The sequence below is a fragment of the Ambystoma mexicanum genome, chromosome 4p (genome assembly GCF_040938575.1).
Source record: "Ambystoma mexicanum isolate Mex_15411 chromosome 4p, UKY_AmexF1_1, whole genome shotgun sequence".
NCBI classification, from domain to species: domain Eukaryota; kingdom Metazoa; phylum Chordata; class Amphibia; order Caudata; family Ambystomatidae; genus Ambystoma; species Ambystoma mexicanum.
Genome location: NC_090927.1, coordinates 229,008,669 through 229,028,739, shown reverse-complemented (window position 1 = coordinate 229,028,739; position 20,071 = coordinate 229,008,669). Strand labels below are relative to the sequence as shown.

The window sequence follows — 20,071 nt, the reverse complement described above, 5'->3', positions numbered from 1 at the left end:
ACGCAGAACTGCAACCACCTGACGATGAGGATGAGGAGGGTGCAGATGGGGCGGCACCCCATGGAGGAGGCGACGCACAGGAGGGGCGTGCAATGTGCCAAAGTATCATTGACCACTGCTTCTAGCACACACGGCTGGTGTGAATCACATGGAGACTGCACTTGGGGCACTGTGTGTCTCTGGGACATGCACACTGAGGACTGTACACCAATAAAGCACACATACGCAATGAAAATGTCTACACATTTCATTTTGGGAAAGAAAAAAGTGTATTTAAACTATGAAACGTCGTGACACACACCCTCCCTCCTCCCCCCTGCACACCCCAACACACCCCCTCCCCACTCCCCCCTGCACACCCCAACACACCCCATCCCCCCTCCCCCCTGTACACCCCAACACACCCCCTCCCCCCTCCCCCCTGCACACCCCAAAACACCCCCTCCCCCCTGTACACCCCAACACACAACCCCTCCCCCCTGCACACCCCAACACACCCCATGTAGGTGTCAACAGATGGCTGTTACAAGCCCCCTCTCCCGGCCCCCGGGGCACCCCTGTCTGTGGAGCGCAGGTTACGTCCGGAAAGTCAGACGGGGCTGCTCTGTGCAGAACTGGCAGTGGAGGATGTCCCTGCCTGCCCCCGTGCATGCACGTCCTGTAGGGTGTGGGTGAGCTCAGTGAGCGCACGACGCAAGCCGGCAAGTTCAGCACAGATGTCCCTGGACATGGCCTCCATGGCATCCCTCAGGGTGGCAGTGGTCTGCGCTACTTCAGCCCTTAGGGTCTCCGTGGCCTGTTCAATGGTTGCCCTAGCCCCCACACATTCCGCGGCATGCTCAGCCAGCATCGTGGACAGTTGTTGCTGCCGTTCTGTGATGTCCTCGAGGGACTGCTGCCCCTGCTGGCCCATGGCCAGTGCTGGTGGTGTGATGGAGGGGCTGCTCCCCTCCTGTGGACTGAGGACTGGGCATGGGGTAGAAGGCCACTCCTCTACCTCTGTGTGCCCCTGTGTGTGATCCTCATGGGGTCTGGCGTCTGACAAACAGGGGGAATGTAGTAGGTCAGTGGGGCTTCTGACTTCGTGCTCCTCAATGTCTGAGTCTGAACATGCCGCTATTGCAGCTTTCTCACCCATGTTGCTGCTGGCCACTGACCCAGTGCCTTCTGTGGCAGGCAATGTTGGTAGAGGTGGAGCAGCTGCTGCTGGCCTGCTGACTACAGGGGTGCTTGCCGGTTGGACGTCCGGTATGCTTGCAGTGGGTCCTGCTTGTTGTGGGGTCTGCCTCACTGCAGCTGAGGTTGAGGGTGCGGGGACGGTATTATTGGCCTTCTTGGCTCTCTTCGTCGCAGGGGTGTCCTGGTCCTCGGGGTGTGAATCTGTGCCTGTGGTGGAGCAAAGGAGGGAGGGCATTATTGATGGGTCTGCAGACATTGGAATGACAATGATAGACATTATTCTGGTCAGTAGATGAGGCAGATTTCAGGCAGGGCCATGCAGGTTGTCTCCTTTTAGTGTGGAATGTGGATGCAGGTATGCGGGTGCCAGCAGTGTATACAGGGTGGTACTCGCATGTGGCTATGGGCAGTGTGGAAATGTGTTGCATTTACACTCTAGGGCAACCTTGTGCTACACATGAATGGACTGCAGTGACTATGGCATGTCTTGTTTGAGGCACCTACCTTCATCGCCTGATGTCGGAGCTCCCCTTTCCATCCCTCCGACGCCTTCAATGGCTTCCATGCCAATCGTGGTTGCACAAATCTCCTCCCATGGTTGGAGTTTTAGTGGGGATTCCGACCCTCCACCGGTACCCAGGGCAAGGTTGCGGTTCGCAGAGATGACGGCTCAGACCCGTATGCGAAGGTCGTCCCAGCGCTTCCTGCACTGCTGTGGGGTGCGGGGTACGGTCCCCACCGCGCTGACTCGCTCGGCCACCAGGGCCCAGATGGCCTTCTTTTTCCATATCGCTGTCCTGGTCATTTCCGGGGAGAAAACGACAGCTGCGTTGTCTTGCAGGGTCTCCGCAAGCATGCAGAGTTCCTCCCGGCTGAATCTTTCCTGGCGCTGGCGGTCACATGCCTTCTTAACAGCTTTAGGCATTTTTGGGTAGTTGGATGGGTGGGTGATTGGTTGGGACAGGTGTCAGGGTTGGATCTGGTGTTGTTCGGTAGGATGGCAATGTATTGTGTTTTTAAAGATGGCCGACGTGCTGTTTCCCGTTCTGGCGCGATGACGCTATTTCCGGTTCTGCTTTTTACGGCCACCGCAAATTACGGTGGCCGCTAATTACGGTGGCCGCTAATTACGGTGGCCGCTAATTACGGTGGCCGCTACTTACGGTGGCGGAAGTGCACCTTGCTCGCTTTACGATGCCGGTAGGGGCCTTTTCCGCCATGGCGTTAATTGCATTACCGCCATGGCGTAATGCTCGTGCGCGATGGGTCGTAATGTGGTGCTCTTTACGCCATCAGCCCACGGCGTAAACACTCATTACGCCATGGCTGTAATGACGGAAGATTACCGCCTGGGTCGTAATGAGGCCCTATATGTTCTTGTTCCTTCATCTATGTTATGCGTGAATAAAGGGTTTATAATGAGCCATTTATATTATTATTGTTATAAACCAGCATTTTATGTGTAATTCTTTGCCTAGCTGAGTGCAATAAATGATTTTGCGATGGTCCAGGGGACGTAAGTACGTGGTCTCCCCACGTGGTCAAGATAAAGCAAAACATAGGTTTATACTATTTGCCATGTAGGATGATGTCACAGCTGATGTATATTCCCCTGATCTTTCTTGGCTTCACGGCGTAAAAAACACCAGGAGAATCGCTTCCTTCTCCTAAAGTCTCTTGGCTTCACGATTCACTATGTGCTGGGCAGAATTACCCCCTTTCCCCAAGCCCTTCTCAAACTTTAGTATGCAGTTCACACTGCCAGCGGGAAAGCCTCCCTTCCCTTGGCCTGATTTTCACTTCAAGAAGTTCACAGATCACATGAGTTCCCAATCTTATTGGGGTCCCAGACATGTGTATTTCTCTTATCCTCTTGCAGTAGTGTTGGTTCACTATCCTGTCAGGTACTGTGACTATGAAGATGACTTGAATTTCTCTTTATAAAAGGGTGTGGGTCATAGACCTGTGGTGTTCTCCTCTTTTGGTGCTGCAGACCTAGTTCACTATCTTGCCGGGTGTTGTGACTATGAAGATGACTTGTGTTACTCTTCACAGACATACGCGGGTCCCTGACCCGTGTTCGGACACTTGCCAGCCCTTCTGATTCATCACAGTACATTCAGTATATTTTAATTGATAAAAGACACCATAAACACTGACTATTTCAGGGATGTCCATCTGTTGAGAATGTCTTTTGTCCATATCATTTGCAAAATGTGGTACATTATCTATTATTTGTGATGATGAATCATCTGAGTTGTTTTTTAAATTAGTTTTAGTCAATATTCTGTAAAATGGGTGATGGCCCGACTCCACATTTGGCCATGGAGGACAACAACCAACCATCTGGGTTTCCTTATTGCACGCCAAACCCATGATCTTGGTTTATCCTTCAGCCATCAACTTCCTGGCGACTGAATCATGTGGTGTAACAGGGATGCTCGAAGTGCTATCCGCAGGGATTCTTCAGATCTGGTCAGGCTGGTCCATAACCCTTTTCACCTGCACACCCGTAGAATATTTCCAGTTGATTTGATTTGTATTTATAAACTGGTTGTTGGTAGATAATGGTGTTCCTTATTTTTAGTTGAGCTTGTTAGTCAACCTGTAGAATTGACCTAAAGGGTCATCTGTTCCACTCCTGAATTTGGTTAAGTAGTCAGGCGACCTAGAATTTCCAAAAGGGAAGTATAAGGTCTGTTTAAGTCAGGCACCTAATATCAGACTCAGCCTGTTTATAATCACTTGCAATTGTGTCATAAGAAATCTAAGTCATAATCACATCATATGATCGTGTGGGAAAAAAGTGATCAAAATCTTGTGATCCATGCGGCATTTGTCCGCATTGCCTTATGAACAAAGTCCCCATTCATACCTTTAAGAAGTGGTGTTTCCATGATAAACAATGCCAGCAGCAATACAGAGGCCATCATTTCCCTTGGACCGCTTCACAAGAAGGTGAATAGGAGTTATCTTGTATCTTGCGCTGTTCTACTCCATCACACATCACTTGCTTGTGTTTCTGAAACAAAACGTTGAAAGCATTTTCATTACATAACATAGTGCAGCAAATTACCTAGCTCACTTTTAAGGGCCCTAATACTAGCCGCAGCACCCGGCATGCACCCCCAAGTGTTGTTAATTGGTGGGTTCCCTCATTTCATAGCTGTAACTTTGATGCAACCTACACAAAGGGCACTGCCCATGGCATCGGAACATGCTGATGTTGAGGGAGAGGTGGCATTGTCCCACCCCCCTTTAGCATTCCCGACATCATAAGACTATGAGTAAGCAAAGGGGAGGGCACACCTTCACCCCAGCATCAACATTTCTGTACATCATAACACTGCTGAATCCGCCAATAAACCATTGTATGTGTGCTTAGAAACTCCATTTTGTGTTGAGCCATCCGCTCAAATGTACTCCATTGAAATGTCAGATCTCCCTTCCCCAGCACCACGCACAGATAGCCCACAACACCTCCACCCCCTTGCAAGCTCTGCGCGAGCCTTGTTCTCACAGAAGTCCAGCCATTCATTGTTGCAATTAGCTGGTATCAAATACCAGTAGAATGTGCTCACTGCAGAGTGTGAGACCGGAGCAGGCTCCAAACCCTGTGCCCATTCATCTCCACTGGCCTACGTGTGCCCCCTCTCCCTCCTCCCTACCTGGCCGTGGTCTGTAGGTCCCAAATCCCCCATACCGTTTGAAGGTGACGGCATGTAGTACCCCTCCCTACAGTCCTATTCGAGCTCCCACCCTGTACCGAATCAACTGCAGCAGTATATTCTACTCTAAAATAACATCTGTACTTCTAATTGTTTTATTTGTGAGGCACCAGGCAACGTAAATTATAGATCAAACCCCACTGATAAGGCACCTGAGAGAGGGGCCTAATGTCACCAGACCCCTCATAAAAAGCAGAGGTTAGAATGTACCTCTAACTGTCTATGCTCTACAGGGCCCCACATTTATATGATGTTTTATGCCCCCATTACTCTTTGTATACCAAGGATTGTTGTGTAGCTTAGATTAGTTTGGAATATGTGTCAAGGCAACCCACGGTCGACATTCACACCCCAGAGATGAGCCCAGATGACCCACGTGCCAGCGGACCAACCTCGCCCTAACAACCATTCGCAGCCCAACTTCACCTATATGAGTGTGCTCTGCCATGAGGGCCAACCAATTGAAACTGTCATTTCGGATGTTTCATTTGTGACGTGTTTTCTCTTTTTAATGTGCTGCCTGTGTATTTTTTGGCAGAGCGCTCTTGGACAACTGAGTTCTCTGCATGCATTTAATCTCTCAAATACATTTGTTTTACTTGCAATTTCTCTCCTGGACTCATTTACTATAGGGGGCGGGGGGAATGTGCTTTATTATGGTCCAGTGAATATACGTGCTTGGGGTAGTAACCTTCATTTGGTGACCCCGCTTATTTGATATTCCTTGAGACACCCCCGTACCTGCAGCGAGATCCAGGGCTTCCCCGGAAGGGGCACTAACCCACCTATGGCCGATGAGTCCCCAAAATAAACACCTACGCAGCAGAGAAGGGTGTGTGGGTCCCGGCTTTGCGAACACCCAACTACTCATCGGAGCCGGGCGGGGCAATGACGGGGAAGCCCCCACTTGTGGATAGACCATGAACAGAGGCTCTTGGAAGAACACAGGCATGTGAGTATTAATTGCAAGAAACAAAGCAGGGGAATGAGGGAAATGTATATGGGATTTTAATAAGGGATGGGAACACGCATAAGAAGGGTATGAATGGGTAGAATAAGTGTTGAAAAATACATTTTTGTGGCCATTATTTTTATATATGGGAGAACAAGTTGAAGAATAGAGGAGAAACGGGAACCTAGCTCTGCAAAGTGGTAGAAGGCGGCGCAGCAATGAACTGTCCCGACCAGTGTGGATATTAAGTGGAAGAAAAGGCTGAAAGTAGGAGCCCCGTATAAGGAGTGGGATTGGGAACAGGTAGTGGTTGTTATTTTAGTTTTAGTAGCTGAGAGGTTTCTAAATTGTGGAGGTAGGCCCAGTGGGGATCAAGTGATGTGAGTGTAGGGTGAGTGTAACAGGAATAAGGACTGAATAAAAGGGGAAAGAGTTGGGGAAAAAAGGGGGTTCAATATTTATGTTTCATATCTCCTGTTTAATGTTGTTCGTCTAATTGTTGTTTTTCATTTTAAACTGTTTAATTGTTCATGTTTCACATATTTGTCTTGGAAATTAGTAGGTAATATTTGGAAAAAGGTCAGAAAAATACCCTATTGATATTTTCTGAAAACAGTGATTACATGTACAAGGTAACCGCGAGAGGGGAGCCCACAAAGGGAAATTCCTTGATAATCATGGGGATGGACACCACACGTTCGCATATTTGTAAACACCTCCCCCTGTATAGTGATCGGATAAAGAAATACCACAGTCAATGGGTAGTAGAAGAGAAGGGGGAGGGGTCACCCAATGCATAGCCAGAAGAAGTGTCTTTTGATAAAGGCATACTGGAACCTCTGGCTACATATTTACTGGCCAAATACATGGCGAAGCAACTCCAAAATAGATGAGAGGTGTTAGATTTGTGGAGGATGTTTGAGGAAACACCCGCTACAAATAATAAAGAAAGGGTTGCAGGGGCTTCAGTGGTATCAAACGAAGGGGAGGGAAAGAACGAGAAGGGGACTGAAGAGGCCAAGAAAATATATCCACTATGCACAAGACCTGCAGAGGGATAGGCTGATCCAGTATATGTGTCTGGGGGAACTACACCAAACACATCTGCTACTGCACCACCCCCTCCATACGTTCCAATAACTGTAAGTACCCCAGCCCCCATATTTCCTACCACTCTAGATATAGTAAGAGTACTATTGTATACCCAGGCAGAATTGGTGCGATTGAGAACTCTGTGTGAAAGCACACTGCCACTACCTGGGGTAGAACAGCCGCCGAGACAACCACCAGTAAAAACGTCCTCTGTGTTGCCAAAGGAAAAATGGAAATCAGGAGACTTTTTATTTTTAATAGGCAGCGAACCAATAAAAACAGTAAGGGTAGAATGAGAAGGGTAAACAGAAAGTGTGGGGTACAATACAGTGGCATCAGAGAGGGAAGAGGAATGTTGGAATGACTTTGACAAGTCTGACGAAGGGGCCGTAGGAGGGGTTCAACAGGTCCAGTGGACAACTCCACAAATAACAGAGGGAGAAGAAGGATGGGAGGGAAGGCTCTGAAACAGTTTGGGAAGGATAGCATTGGCGAAAAAGAAAGGGATAGAGGTGACCAAAGGAAGGTTTAAAACAAAACCCCTCATCCACAAGGGAGCAGGTCGACCCCATTATTTGCCCTGGGCAATGATGGATAAAAACAACCTCCGTAAATCTCTTCCCCCGCTCACGGCGGACGCTGGTAAATGGATATATGCATTTGAAAAGAACACAGCCGGGATACCACTGGCAATAGGAGACATTAAAAGCCTCCTAATTTCTGCAACAGGTGACCAAGCAGACTCAGTGTGGGTGAAGGCAGGGTTCCCAGGTGTCAACACCGGGGAATGATATGCATGACAGGCATCATTTAATAATGTTCATGCCCAAGTGTGGGATGCAGTGCATAGAACATTCCCCGATATCCCCGATTTACATTCTATAATGCAATGCACTATGGGGGATGAGGAAGATGCTGCGCAGTTCATTCTTCGGGTGCAGAAGATGTGGCAAGCAGAGACGAGCACAGCCTGGGACCAATCCACCTCCCTATTTTACTTTATCATCAAGAGAGGCCTCCCAAAGGAGGTACAGAAGACCCTAGATAAAATAGCTGGAAATGAAGCCAAGGGATGTCCTGAAATAAAAAGCATTATAGTCCACCACTGTAGGAGGATCGAAGAAAGAGAAAAAGAAATGGCCCAAAGGAGATTAGCAGAGGAAGCGTAGCTGGTACAGAGCAAGTTAGTGAAGGTCACAGCCGCTGGGAGAAGAGAGGGAGGGATCAGTGGTTATACAGGCCAGGATGTCTGCAGCATGGGCAGACAACAGCTAGGAACAGTGGGGAGGAGAAGAACGGCATGTGGGACCCCAATGGCAAGGAAGACCCGCACAAGAAAGAGGTAGGTACTGAGGACAACGAGGAGGAGGGGCATATGAAGGGCAAGGACCAAGGGGAGGTGGGCCTGGACCATGTTGGTCATGTGGGAGGTGGGGGCACTTCGCAAGAGAATGCCACTTCAGGTCCGTGGCTAATTATCAACATAACCAAAGATATATCAATGAACCCCAATATGGGCACCCACACCCAGGCAGCCCGTGCGGACTGCTGATCGGCCCCTACGAACCAGATGGTCAACCTGGACAGCAGATCTATACCAGGGTATAACACACTCAGACACCCCCCACACTACATGCAGTACCGCCCAACCCGTCAAAATCAAATTGCCCATATACATGCAAACCCATTTGTCACAACTGCCAATGGCGCACCTTCACCGTATCAGGGCACTTGTGTGCTCGGTGACCCAGTTTTCTCGTACCTGGCACAGAAATCCACCCTGGATAGGACAGCCCACAGAGAGCCCTTGTGTGTCCAGTACTATCTACTACCTTACGCCCAGACAAGGAACCATTGGTGGGGCAGAGACAGGGAATAAGCATTTCATCTTTATGGTGGACACAGGGGCGGAAAAATCCTGTTAAATTGAAGGCAATTTTCCGTTATCTGGCAAAAATCTCGAGACGCAGGGATTCTCTGGGGCTGTGGTCACGGTTCCGTATACAGAAGAATTGGATGTCAAGATAGGGGGTAAAGCAGTACGAGCAACCCTATTTTATTATCATGAGGAATCCCACACAAATTTATTTGGTAGGGATTTACTAAGTACTCTTAACATGACTATAGTGTTTACAGACAGGAGAATAGTGGGTTTAACCCCAGGGATGTGTGCACTACGATGCACACATCCCTGATACAAAGTTTAACGAATGGCACAGTGGTGCGAGGCATACCCACCAATGCAGTCATGTTCATATATGGAATACAGGTATTAGCGAGAGCAGTACCAGAGCTTACAAGAAAAGAATGGAGAGTCCTCTCAGATTTTGTTTTCCACCCCTTGGCAGCCCCTGAAATAGTGCCAGGTACCATGCTCTCCCTCAATCTGCAGGGAGAGCAGGTGTTGGCACTACACATAGTGGCAATTGGTATGGACCTGCATGGGTGTAAGTGGCTAACTGTTTTCTGTATTGATCCAAATATACCACTTTGATAAATAACAGATGAAGAGTTATTCACTGACAGCGACACTGATGGGGAGATTATACTAGAAATGTATATGCCATGTGACAATGATTCAGAAAAGACGTGTAGCAAACCCCCTCATGGCCACAGTCAGCGCACCGCCCTCTTTCTGTGACATAGACCTACAACAGGTACCATCATATTTGTGGACCACAAACCCCCATGATGTAGGGTTGCTGAGAGAAGTGACCCCAGTAAAGATAAAACTGAAACTAGGTGCCCTACTGCCCAGGGTGTGACAATACCCATTATCCAAGTAGGTGGAGGAGGGTATCAAAACAACAATACATCCATTACTACAGCAAGGATCTTTGCCCCCTTCACTTCTCCATGCAACACAGCAATTTATCCAATCAATAAAACGACAAGGGGGGACGTGGAGTATGATCCATGACCTTCGGCCCCTAAACAATATTGTCCAGAAAGAATTCCCTCTAGTCCCAAATTCTGGCATCCATTTTGTGCAGCATCCAGAATCAGGCCACCCATTTCACAGTGGTGGACCTGAAAAACACCTTTTTGTCAGTGCCTCTTGATCCAGACTCGCAATACCTCACCGCCTTCACTATAGGGGGGAGAAGGTACAAACACCACAGACTGCCACAAGGATACTGCGAGAGCCCAAACATCTTTAACAGAATAAAGCACGAAGATCTCAGCAATGTTAATGTCCAGAGTACAGTCATTCAGTACGTGGGTGACCTCCTAGTATGCAGTCAAGGAGAAGATGCATGCAGGACATATTCCATAACCCTACTCACATTGCTAGCCCACTAGGGATATAAGTTAGACAAGAGCAAATTACAGTATTGTTTGGCTGAGGTCCTGTACTTGGGACAACTAATTTCTAAAGATGGCAAAAGAATAATACCTGACAGGGCTGCAGCAGTATGCACCTCACCCATACCACATACTGTGAGAGACATGCAAAACTTCCAAGGCATCTGTAATTACTGCCGTCCATGAATATTAGGTAATGCCGTCCGTGCACATGGCCTTTGTTGCAAGGCCTCAAGGAAGGACAAGGTGCCACTGAATAGACACCCAAAATGCACACTGCATTCACAGCACTAAAATAATTAATAAGCATGGCCCCAGTTCTAGGTACACCTGATTATGACAGAGTATTTTTCTTATGTAACCACTCAAATGGAACACTAATGACTGCAGTGTTGACACAGAAAACATCCCTGGGCCACAAGGCACTCACATACTACAGCAGCACACTTGATTCTGTAATGCAGTGACACTTTGCAAGTGAACAAGCTCTCGCAGCCACCACCTTTGCCTTACAAAAGAGTACCACGATTGTGATTGTGGTATTCAATAATGTTGCACGTAGAACACTCAATGTTTGCCATTTTGAAACGATTGAAATCCACAATTACCATGCAGAGAGCATCAGTTTACGAAATCATAATTTCAAACCCAAATGTCCATGTTGTGTGTTGTAAAACAGTAAACCATGCCACCTTCCTCACTGAGCCATGCACAGTAAAGGATATGCAGGATCATGATTGTGCACCTATGAGGGAGAAGGGAACGACATCCCCATAGCTAGTGAAAATGCTCTAGAGGAGGGAGAAGTGTTTTTTTGTTGATGGTTCAACATCCATTTGGCTAGAAACATGTGAAAAGCACATAGGGGCTGCAGTGGTGAGAATAGAGGAAGGAGAATATGAAACACTGGTGAAAAAACATTTGCCAATTCACTATTCCGCCCAAGCAGCCGAATTAGTGGCCCTAATAGAAGCATTGCATGCAGCCAAAGGATGTGCAGTAACAATTTACTCTGACTCAGCTTATGTTACCACTATGGTACATGCTGGGTTGTCAGGATGGAGAAGAAGGTGGTTCAGAAGGGTGGACGGGTCTCCAATACAACATGCAGAATTGTTAAAACAACTGACAACTGATTGAAGCACTTGCAGAACCATCCGTAGTAGCCCTGGTAAAGTGCCAAGCCCATACAACTGAAAATAATGAAATATCATTTGGGAACGCAGCAGTGGATGGCACAGACAAACATGCTGCTTATTTCCAAACCCTAGCAACAACAGAGTGTGTATTAAAAGGGAAACACAGCATGAGCCCGCAGGGGAGGGGTACAATGCCCTACCAATAGCCCAAATTATAGAGATGTAAAAAAGGACACTCCCTGAGGAACAAGAAATTATGGACAAAATGAGGATGTACCCAATCCCCTACAGATCTCCTATGGAGACAAAACACAACAGGGAAAGTAATGATGCCTCAAGAGTTATTACTAGTAGCCTTCCAACAACTACATTTTCCAGTACATACCTCAAAACAGCACATTGCAGCGTATATCCAGGAGGATTGGTTCGTACCAATCCTCCTGGAGCGTCTGAATAAATTGTCAATAGAATGTACCACATGTCAAACATTTAATTCAGGAATGACACTCAGAACGATACGAGGCTCCCTGCCACACCAAGTTGGCTCCTTCCGTGAGCTGCACATAAATTATGCAGACTTGGGAGAAAGGTGCAATGGCTTGATCATGGTGGTCTGTCCATGTGAAATAAATGGGTGTATCGTCTGCCTCTGGCACTGTTCCAGTTGCGCACACAACCCAGCAAATCCACTACTTGGCCCTCATGAGATAGTGACTGGTAGACACATCCAAATGCCACTGTCACCAGTAAGGAGAATGTCAGACACACATAGAACAGAAACAGTATTAGGGTAGGAATTCAAAGAGTACCTTACACACCTGACGAGAGCGGTAAGATCCATTGCTAAACAAATTGCCCCACCCTTCACACGAGAGAGTGAAACAGCAACAACTGCAGCACCTGACAGTCCCACCACGCCACTAATGCCTGGAGAGTTAGTGTATGTTCGGAGCTTTGCAAGAAGGTGGACCTCCCCAAGGTTCCACGGGCCATATGAAGTCATTTATTGCACCCCACTAGCAGTAAAGGTAAAAGGTCTGAAATATTAGATACATCTGACGGATGTGCGAAAAGCCCATGAGAGTGTGACGCCAAAGGCACCACATGAAAATGAAAGAGAGGCAGCAGTGCTATAAATTAATAACTCAGGGAATCTAAAGATGTGTGCACAGGAAGAAGTAAATGTGAAAAAATTACAATGAAAATGTGTCCATGAAAAAAAGTATATTATCATGTTAATATGTTTCTTCTCTATTTTTTCCATGCTTTTTCTCGCTCTTTATCTTATCATGTACCGTACTCAAAATCTGCTTTTCAGTAACCCCAAACATATGTACATTGTTTTCCCCAGGTGCTACAATGGTGGAGACAGTGCCACATACAACTCAACCACCTCAGATAGATAGTAGTATGAATAGGATAAGTGCCACAAAGTCATATAGTTATGACTGTGGCTTATATTTTGTAGCAATGGTGTTTATTATTATTATGTTAGGTTTAGGAAAATATTGGAGAGTGTCTTTTATTAGGGGCGATATAAAAGAAGGGGGTGGTGGGGGAAAACTAATACAGGAAGCGGAACACTTCGTATGGGACGGGATAAAGCTGATTTGGGATAACACAATGCTGCCTAACCTCACTATTTTGTACAAAGAAATAACCAAAACTACCTCAGTGACTGAAATCATTGCACATAATGAAAATGAGAATGTTTCTAATATCGAAAGAATTATGGGACTGGCGCACTACAGCCTACCTCGCAACCTAATAATGTAACTACGTCATGGCTCACACAACTGTATGATATGTTAGCCAATACTGCCCCTAATGATTTGTCAGGTACCCCATATCGGCAACAAATATTTATCATAATCCAAGTGCAGATACTGAATTATTCCCAGAGTACCGCACATAGCCCTTTTATGAGAATAAGTCAACCTGCACCACAAATGGACTATGAAAAAGGTCTTTAGTTAAACAACAGTCCAATCGATCAAAGGTAGAAAAAGAAGACAAACAAAACAGCATAGGTATGACGCCTATCATGGGTTGGGTTTGGACACAGTGGAATACCTCCACCATCCGAACTAGTCTAACAAATGGTACTCTGACAAGAGCGCCACATGGAGACAGGCCACGAATGGTAGCCTTTAGTTGTGTGTTCACTGATACCTCATGCGTCAGGGACGCCTAAGGTTTTAGTGCCACAGGAGACCCCAATAGTGGAAGCCCAATGTCTCCTTCATCTCACACTATTTAGAATCAGGAACACCTTCCAGGCACACACGGTTAAACTACAATTGCTACCTCCAGACAAGGGGCTTTGCAAGAAAGGACTAGAAGGTTCAACATGTTTTAAAGAACCATTTCTAGCCATAAAAGGGACAAAGTTTGCAAATGGTAAAATGCAAACTTCATGTGCAAAGCTGAGGCACTGCGTGGCTTGTCGGATGAGAGACTGAAGTGGATGGACTACAGATGTGCCCAAATCTGCACTCAACACGTGAAAAAGCTCACTTGAGTAACTGCACTCGAAAAACCAATAAATATCCATCATGAAGACAAGTTTGAACTGTGCTTCCACGGGCAAGTAAAAGCACCCATGGGTTCCAACACCCGCTGCAACAAAACTCTCGTCATCCCGGACATGCGAAAAGGAACTGCTGCCATCATGGACCACTACTGGCGTGTGGCAAGCAGGCATATGTGCACCTCCCGTCATCATGGAGGGGCTATTGTGCTCTGGCAATGCTGCACTCTGCAATGCTGGTGATACAGGAGAAGTGCGTCAAGGGGGAAGAGGTGCCCAACAGCCAGCAACCGACACTCCAAACAGCAAATGAGGAACCCCCATCTACGACATACTGTCAGAGGACAAGCTGCAGGATCATGTGTCAAGCAAAAAGAGAGCATCCAATTACCTCTCTCTCTGAAGACTCTTCTGACCTTTTGGCACAGATCTCCAATGAATATAAACTTTTCAGCTAAGCAGAGACATGTTTTGCATTACTAATCCCCAGCATTCAGACCTGCGCAAATGTCAAATGGCTGCAGATTGTGATGCTGGGAGCTGATCCAGCTGGCAAACAACCCTGAAGAAGGGTTCAACGTCATAAAGGTAGAACTAAGAGCACTGTGACTAATGACGATGCAAAATCGTTATGTGCTCGACCTCCTCACGGCTATGAAGGGCAGTGTTTGCCGAAAAATCGGGAGTGCATGTTGCACTTTCGTGCCATCTTCAGATGCTGAGAATGGGACACTATCACATGTGATCTCAGCAATGCATGAACTCGGAGTGCAAATGAAGAAAGAAGGTGGCGTGCAGCAAGATGACTTGTTCAGTGCAGCATTCGACTGGGTGCCCTCATGGCTCAGGACATTGATGAAAACGCTGGTCCCCATCAACGTCTTCCTTCTGCTGATTTTTTGTGTCTGCCAGTTAGGGGTTTGTTGCTGTGCTGAAGCAATTCCTATTAGTGCGTTGATGACGGTGACCATTGGTAACAAAAGTAGTAATGGTAAGGTGCCTAACGAGACTAGAGAAGCCTAAGTGCATGGTGGCCATATACCAAACAGGTGACATAGTAGACAATTACTATCACACTACTATGAAGCAACCCCAAGACCTAGAAAATCTAAGGGAAGTGTGGGTGGACCTGGACGGGGAAGGGAGTTGTATATACATGACGTGCACTTCAGAGGAGTATGCATGCTGTGGGGAAAGTCTGAGAAGTGTGTGCACAGCATGGATGCCAATAAAAGGCACCCCTGTCTGGTACAAGGCAGCAAGGATTGCAGAAGAATGTAGGAGGAACGGGATAAAGTATGTGTTACATTAGAAATAACAAAAGGGGGGAATGTTGGGGGAGGTGCTATTGTTCCACCCCCCTTTAGCATTGCCGCCATCATAGGACTATGAGTAAGCTAAGGAGGGACAACCCTTCACCCCCTCATCAACACGTCTGTTTGTCTTAATACTGCTCAATCCGATGATAACCCATTGTATGTGTGCTTAGAAACTCCATTTTGTATTGTGCCATCCGCCATCTTTTTAATAGGACCAAATATACTCCATTGAAATGTCAGCTTTCCATTCCCCAGCTCTGCGCACAGATAGCCCACGACACCTCCACCCCTTTGCCAGCTCTGCACCAGCCTTTTCCTCATGGAAGTCCAGACATTCATTGTTGCAATTAGCTAGTATCAAATGCCAGCAGAATGTGCTCACGGCAGAGTGTTAGATGGAAGCAGTCGCCAAACCCTGTGCCCATTCATCTCCACTGACCAATGTGTGCCCCCTCTCCCTCCTCCCTATCTGGCCAGGGTCTGCAGGTCCCAAATCCCCCATACCCTTTGAAGGTGATGGCATGGGGGACCCCTCCCCACAGTCCTATTCGAGCGCCCACCCTGTACCTAATCAACTGCAGTAGTATATTCTCCTCTAAAATAACATCTGTCTTTCTAATTTTTTGATTCGTGAGGCACCAGGGAACGTTAATTATAGATCAAACCCCACTGATAAGGCACCTGAGAGAGGGGCCTAATGCCACCAGACCCATCATAAAATAAAGAGGTTAGAATGTACCTATAAGTGTCCATGCTCTACAGGGCCCCCCATTCATATGATTTTTCATGCTCCCCATTACTCTTTGTATGCCAATGATTGTTGTGTAGCTTAGATTAGTTAGGAATATGTGTCAAGGCAACCCACGGTCTACCTTCACATCAAGGAGATGAGGCCAGCTTACCCACGTGCCAGCCGACCAACCTCGCCCTAACAGCCAATAGCAGCCCAACTTCACCTATATTAGTGTGCTGTGCCATAAGGGCCAACTAATTGAAACTGTCGTCTCATACCCTATGCTGATCTGTCATTCATGACATGTTTTCTCTTTTTAATTTGCTGCCTGTGTATTGTTTGGCAGAGCGCTCTCGGGCAGCAGAGTTTTCTGCGTGCATTTCAACTCTTACATACATTGTTTTTACTTGCAATTTCTCTCCTGGTCTCATTCCCTGTTGGGGCGTGTGCTTTATTATGGTCCAGTGAATACACATGCTTGTGGTAGTAACCTTCACCAGCCAGTCTTCCTTTCAGTGGGGGTGCTTTGGTAGGGTGATGGATGAGGTTTCACATAAGTGCCTCCAGCTCATCTGCTCGCCCTCCTCCTTTATTTTACTTCACTAAGTAATGTATGGAGGCCAGGGAGCAGCCCATTACAAAAAAAGCAATATAAATAACAACTTTTAAAATGGTGTGGTAATGTGGTTTTCGCTGGATGCTGGATGCTGACGACTACTGCTTGTCGGCATAATCACATTGTGGGGTCGGATAGCCTGACTACTCAAATAAGCAAACACATTAGGTAAAGGCTGGGCCCAGGGATCAAGCCCTTGCCACTGGCCACATGCCCATTATTTACATCCTTACTCTGGAAGAGCTGAGTGGTCCTATTAAGACTTCAGTGCCTTTATATGCTTCTAACACCAGGAATCGCAATGCACTGTTGACATGCCTCACTGCTTTGCTGGGTGTTCCTACCCAGCTCTAACGGGGCCCTCACCAACTGTGCAGCAGCTCATAAATGGTCACCCCACGCCTTCATGCATATTCTACAGTAGCTCCATCCCACTGCAGCAAAATCACATAATTTGTGGCGCGGGACATTTTACCGCATGTTACTGCGGTAGATGTGGGGAAAGTAGAGGGATAGGGGTTTTAAAATATGAGCTATGGGAGGTGGGGGTAAGAATTGGGGGAGGCAAACAATTTGGGGTTGCTCTGCCACACCTCCCCCGTGCTAGTTTGGCAGCGGTGCTCTATTAAAAATGGAAAGCCTCTGCTCTTGTGCTGGAGCGGGGAGCTTACCACTTCAAAAGAACACCATGGGGTAGCCTGCCCATGCTGGTGTGCCCCCGGCACCCTATTCAAATGGAAAGCCCCCTTCCCGTGCCGACTCGGGGAGTTTACCACTTCAACAGAGCACTTCTGCTACATCAACATGGGGTAGCCTGCCCATGCTGGTGTGGCAGCAACGCCCTATTGAAATGGAAAGCCCCCACTCCCATGCTGGAGCGGGAGTTTATCACTTCAACAGAGTGCCTGCTGCTATACCCACATGGGGTAGCCTGCCCATGCTGGTGAGGCAGCAGCGCCCTATTGAAATGGAAAGCCCCCACTCCCATGCTGGAGCGGGAGTTTATCACTTCAACAGACGGCTGCTGCTACACCCACATGGGGTTGCCTGCCCAGCTGGTGAGGCAGCAGTACCCTATTGAAATGGAAAGCCCCCTCCCGTACTGGCGCAGGGAATTTACCACTTCAACAGAGCGCCACTGCTACACCAACATAGGGTAGCCTGCCCATGCTGGTGAGGCAGCAGCACCCTATTGAAATGGAAATCGCCTGCTCCCGTGCTGGAGCAGGGAGGTTATCACTTCAACAGACGGCTGCTCCTACACCCTTTGGCACCGGCGCTCAATTGAAATAGAAAGCACCCCACTTTCGTGCTGCAAAACCCAATGCCAGCACGAGTGCGGAGCTCATTTCATTTCACTGGGGCACCTTCACCACGACAGCTGGTGGGTGCCCTCAAAAGACTCCCCGAGCTGGTGTGGCAGGGGGACTAATGACTGCCCGGGTCTACCATGCCTAAAGCTGGCCCTGGTAATGAGGGTGGTAGAAGGGTGCCATTTGGCCATGGGAACCATAAGAATGCTGGGGTAAAAGAGGATGGAATGTCCCAAGCAGTGACATTTCCCAAGTGTTGAGATGTCATACACCTTTTCCTACACATACTGCCAAAGGCACCAGGGGTATGCAATACACAGCACATTCACACATACACACCGGCTCTATTTGCTTAGAGGGAGCCCAGCAGGGTGAATGGGAAAATAAACACTATGAAGGTCACTTGAATGAGAGCAAGGGGGACTTTGCCCAAGGGAAATGTGCACATCTGTTTGAGAGAAACATGGAAGCATTGCTGGGCTGTATTCTTGTGTTTAATGGAATGTTGGAAAGAGCAAAGCATGCAGGCATGCTAGACCAGTAAGAAGCATCCCTTCTTCGCCTTGTTTTATCCTTATTACTCACCCAGAAAGTTGGGAGCAATGTATATAAACAGAGAAGGAGTGCTTGGGGTGTGGAACTAAAGAAGCCAATGAGATATATCATCTTTCAAAATGAAGGGCGTGGAGGGGTTTAGGAGACAGTAGGTATGGAGATTGAAAACATTTCTAAAAAATAAATCACAAAGGTAGGCCTCCGTTTCATTAAAATTCATGCTGTGGGAGATTTTGACTGAAGATGAAAACATCTGGTCTTTTATCTCAAATAAATAGTCAATAGCACCATTTACAGAACGTTGACATCCATACAAATGTAATTTTGTAGTCTCAGCAACAAGGCAATATGTGCCCTAGTACAAAAACATATTCTTTAAATGCCTTTACGGAACCGGAAATGGTCGCCATGGTGCTAATATGCAATGGCAGAGGCACTAAAGAAAACAAAGCCTGGTGCAAGAATGCAGTGGAAGAATATGCACTGGGGCAACCTACCCTAGTGGTAATAACAGACATAATTGCACATGCACAGTGCAAAGTGAGGCCCTGGAGTTTATAGTGTGGCAGACAAAGACTCGCCTGTCTTCAGTTGATTGAAAAACTGTAAACGTCTAATGACTCTGCATAGATCAAGGGACAGAAATGATACACCGTAATGTGAAAGGTTATTATGTAGTGCATCTCTGTCGCGCTGCATGAAGTCCTGAAATAAAAGAGTTGTAGAGGGTTGTTGGTGGAATAGAGAGAAAGGCAAATGGGGAGCTGTTGGGGGTCACTCCCTCAGGTAGTCATCCGCACCCTCCCTAAGAATGCATGAAAGCCGAGGTCACATTTGTTCAATGAGTCTCACGGTCTCCTCACTGTTCTGTGGGGCCTTCCTGGAGAATCTCGACTTTCGCCTATTGCTTCAACCAGGGGCCTCGTGTCTTCCTCATCTTCTGGGTCCTCAGCGATCGCTTCTGGTGCCTCTTCATCGTTAAGATACAGTCTTTTGAAGAATGACACATTCCGAGTTATCTCCCCTGGTTCGCCTGTTGCTGTTATCATGGGTCCCTTGATGGCTGTGATGATTCGAGGTTCTGGGTCATAACGGGTGTCCGTTTTCCTCCTCTGGTTTTGTCGTACTAGGACTGTCTGCCCTACTTCCAGCTGGGGGTCTTTTGCATTCCTCTTTTTGTCAGCCCATTCCTTGGCATTTCTCTTTTTCTCTGTGTCTCGTTGCCTTATGGCCGCGTCTTCTTCCGGTGTGTAGTCTTCCCACTGGGGGATGCGTGTTTGGGGTCGGTACCTCACCATTAGTTCTACTGGCGTTTTCCCCGTTGCGTCGTGCTGCGTGTTCCTGTAGCTTCTGAGCATGCCGCAGACAGCCTGTGGTTGAGATATTTGTTCAGCTAGGGCCTTCTGTCGGGTTAGTTTTATAGTGGCCATGAACCGTTCCACCATTCCGTTGGCTTGGGGCCAGAGTGGGTAACCTTTTGGTGACGGAAGCCGAGATGGTCTGCGAATTTGGCGAATTCACGTCCTTGGAACAAAGATCCATTGTCTGTCTTAATGATGTTGGGGATGCCCCATTCACAGAATGGTTCATCTATGATGAGCGCCGTTTC

General features: G+C 47.5%; 1 protein-coding gene across 2 annotated transcripts in view; it reads right to left on the bottom strand.

Moving 5' to 3' along the window:
- The window catches only part of PKHD1 (PKHD1 ciliary IPT domain containing fibrocystin/polyductin), a 4,356,595-nt gene that overhangs the window by 4,316,088 nt on the left and 20,436 nt on the right, over window positions 1-20,071 (bottom strand). For both annotated transcript variants that reach the window (XM_069605754.1, XM_069605755.1), the window contains exon 2: window positions 4,055-4,201. In XM_069605754.1, the coding sequence (XP_069461855.1) occupies window positions 4,055-4,112 (58 nt within the window). In that variant the 5' untranslated portion in view covers window positions 4,113-4,201. The remainder of the gene's footprint in view (window positions 1-4,054; window positions 4,202-20,071) is intronic.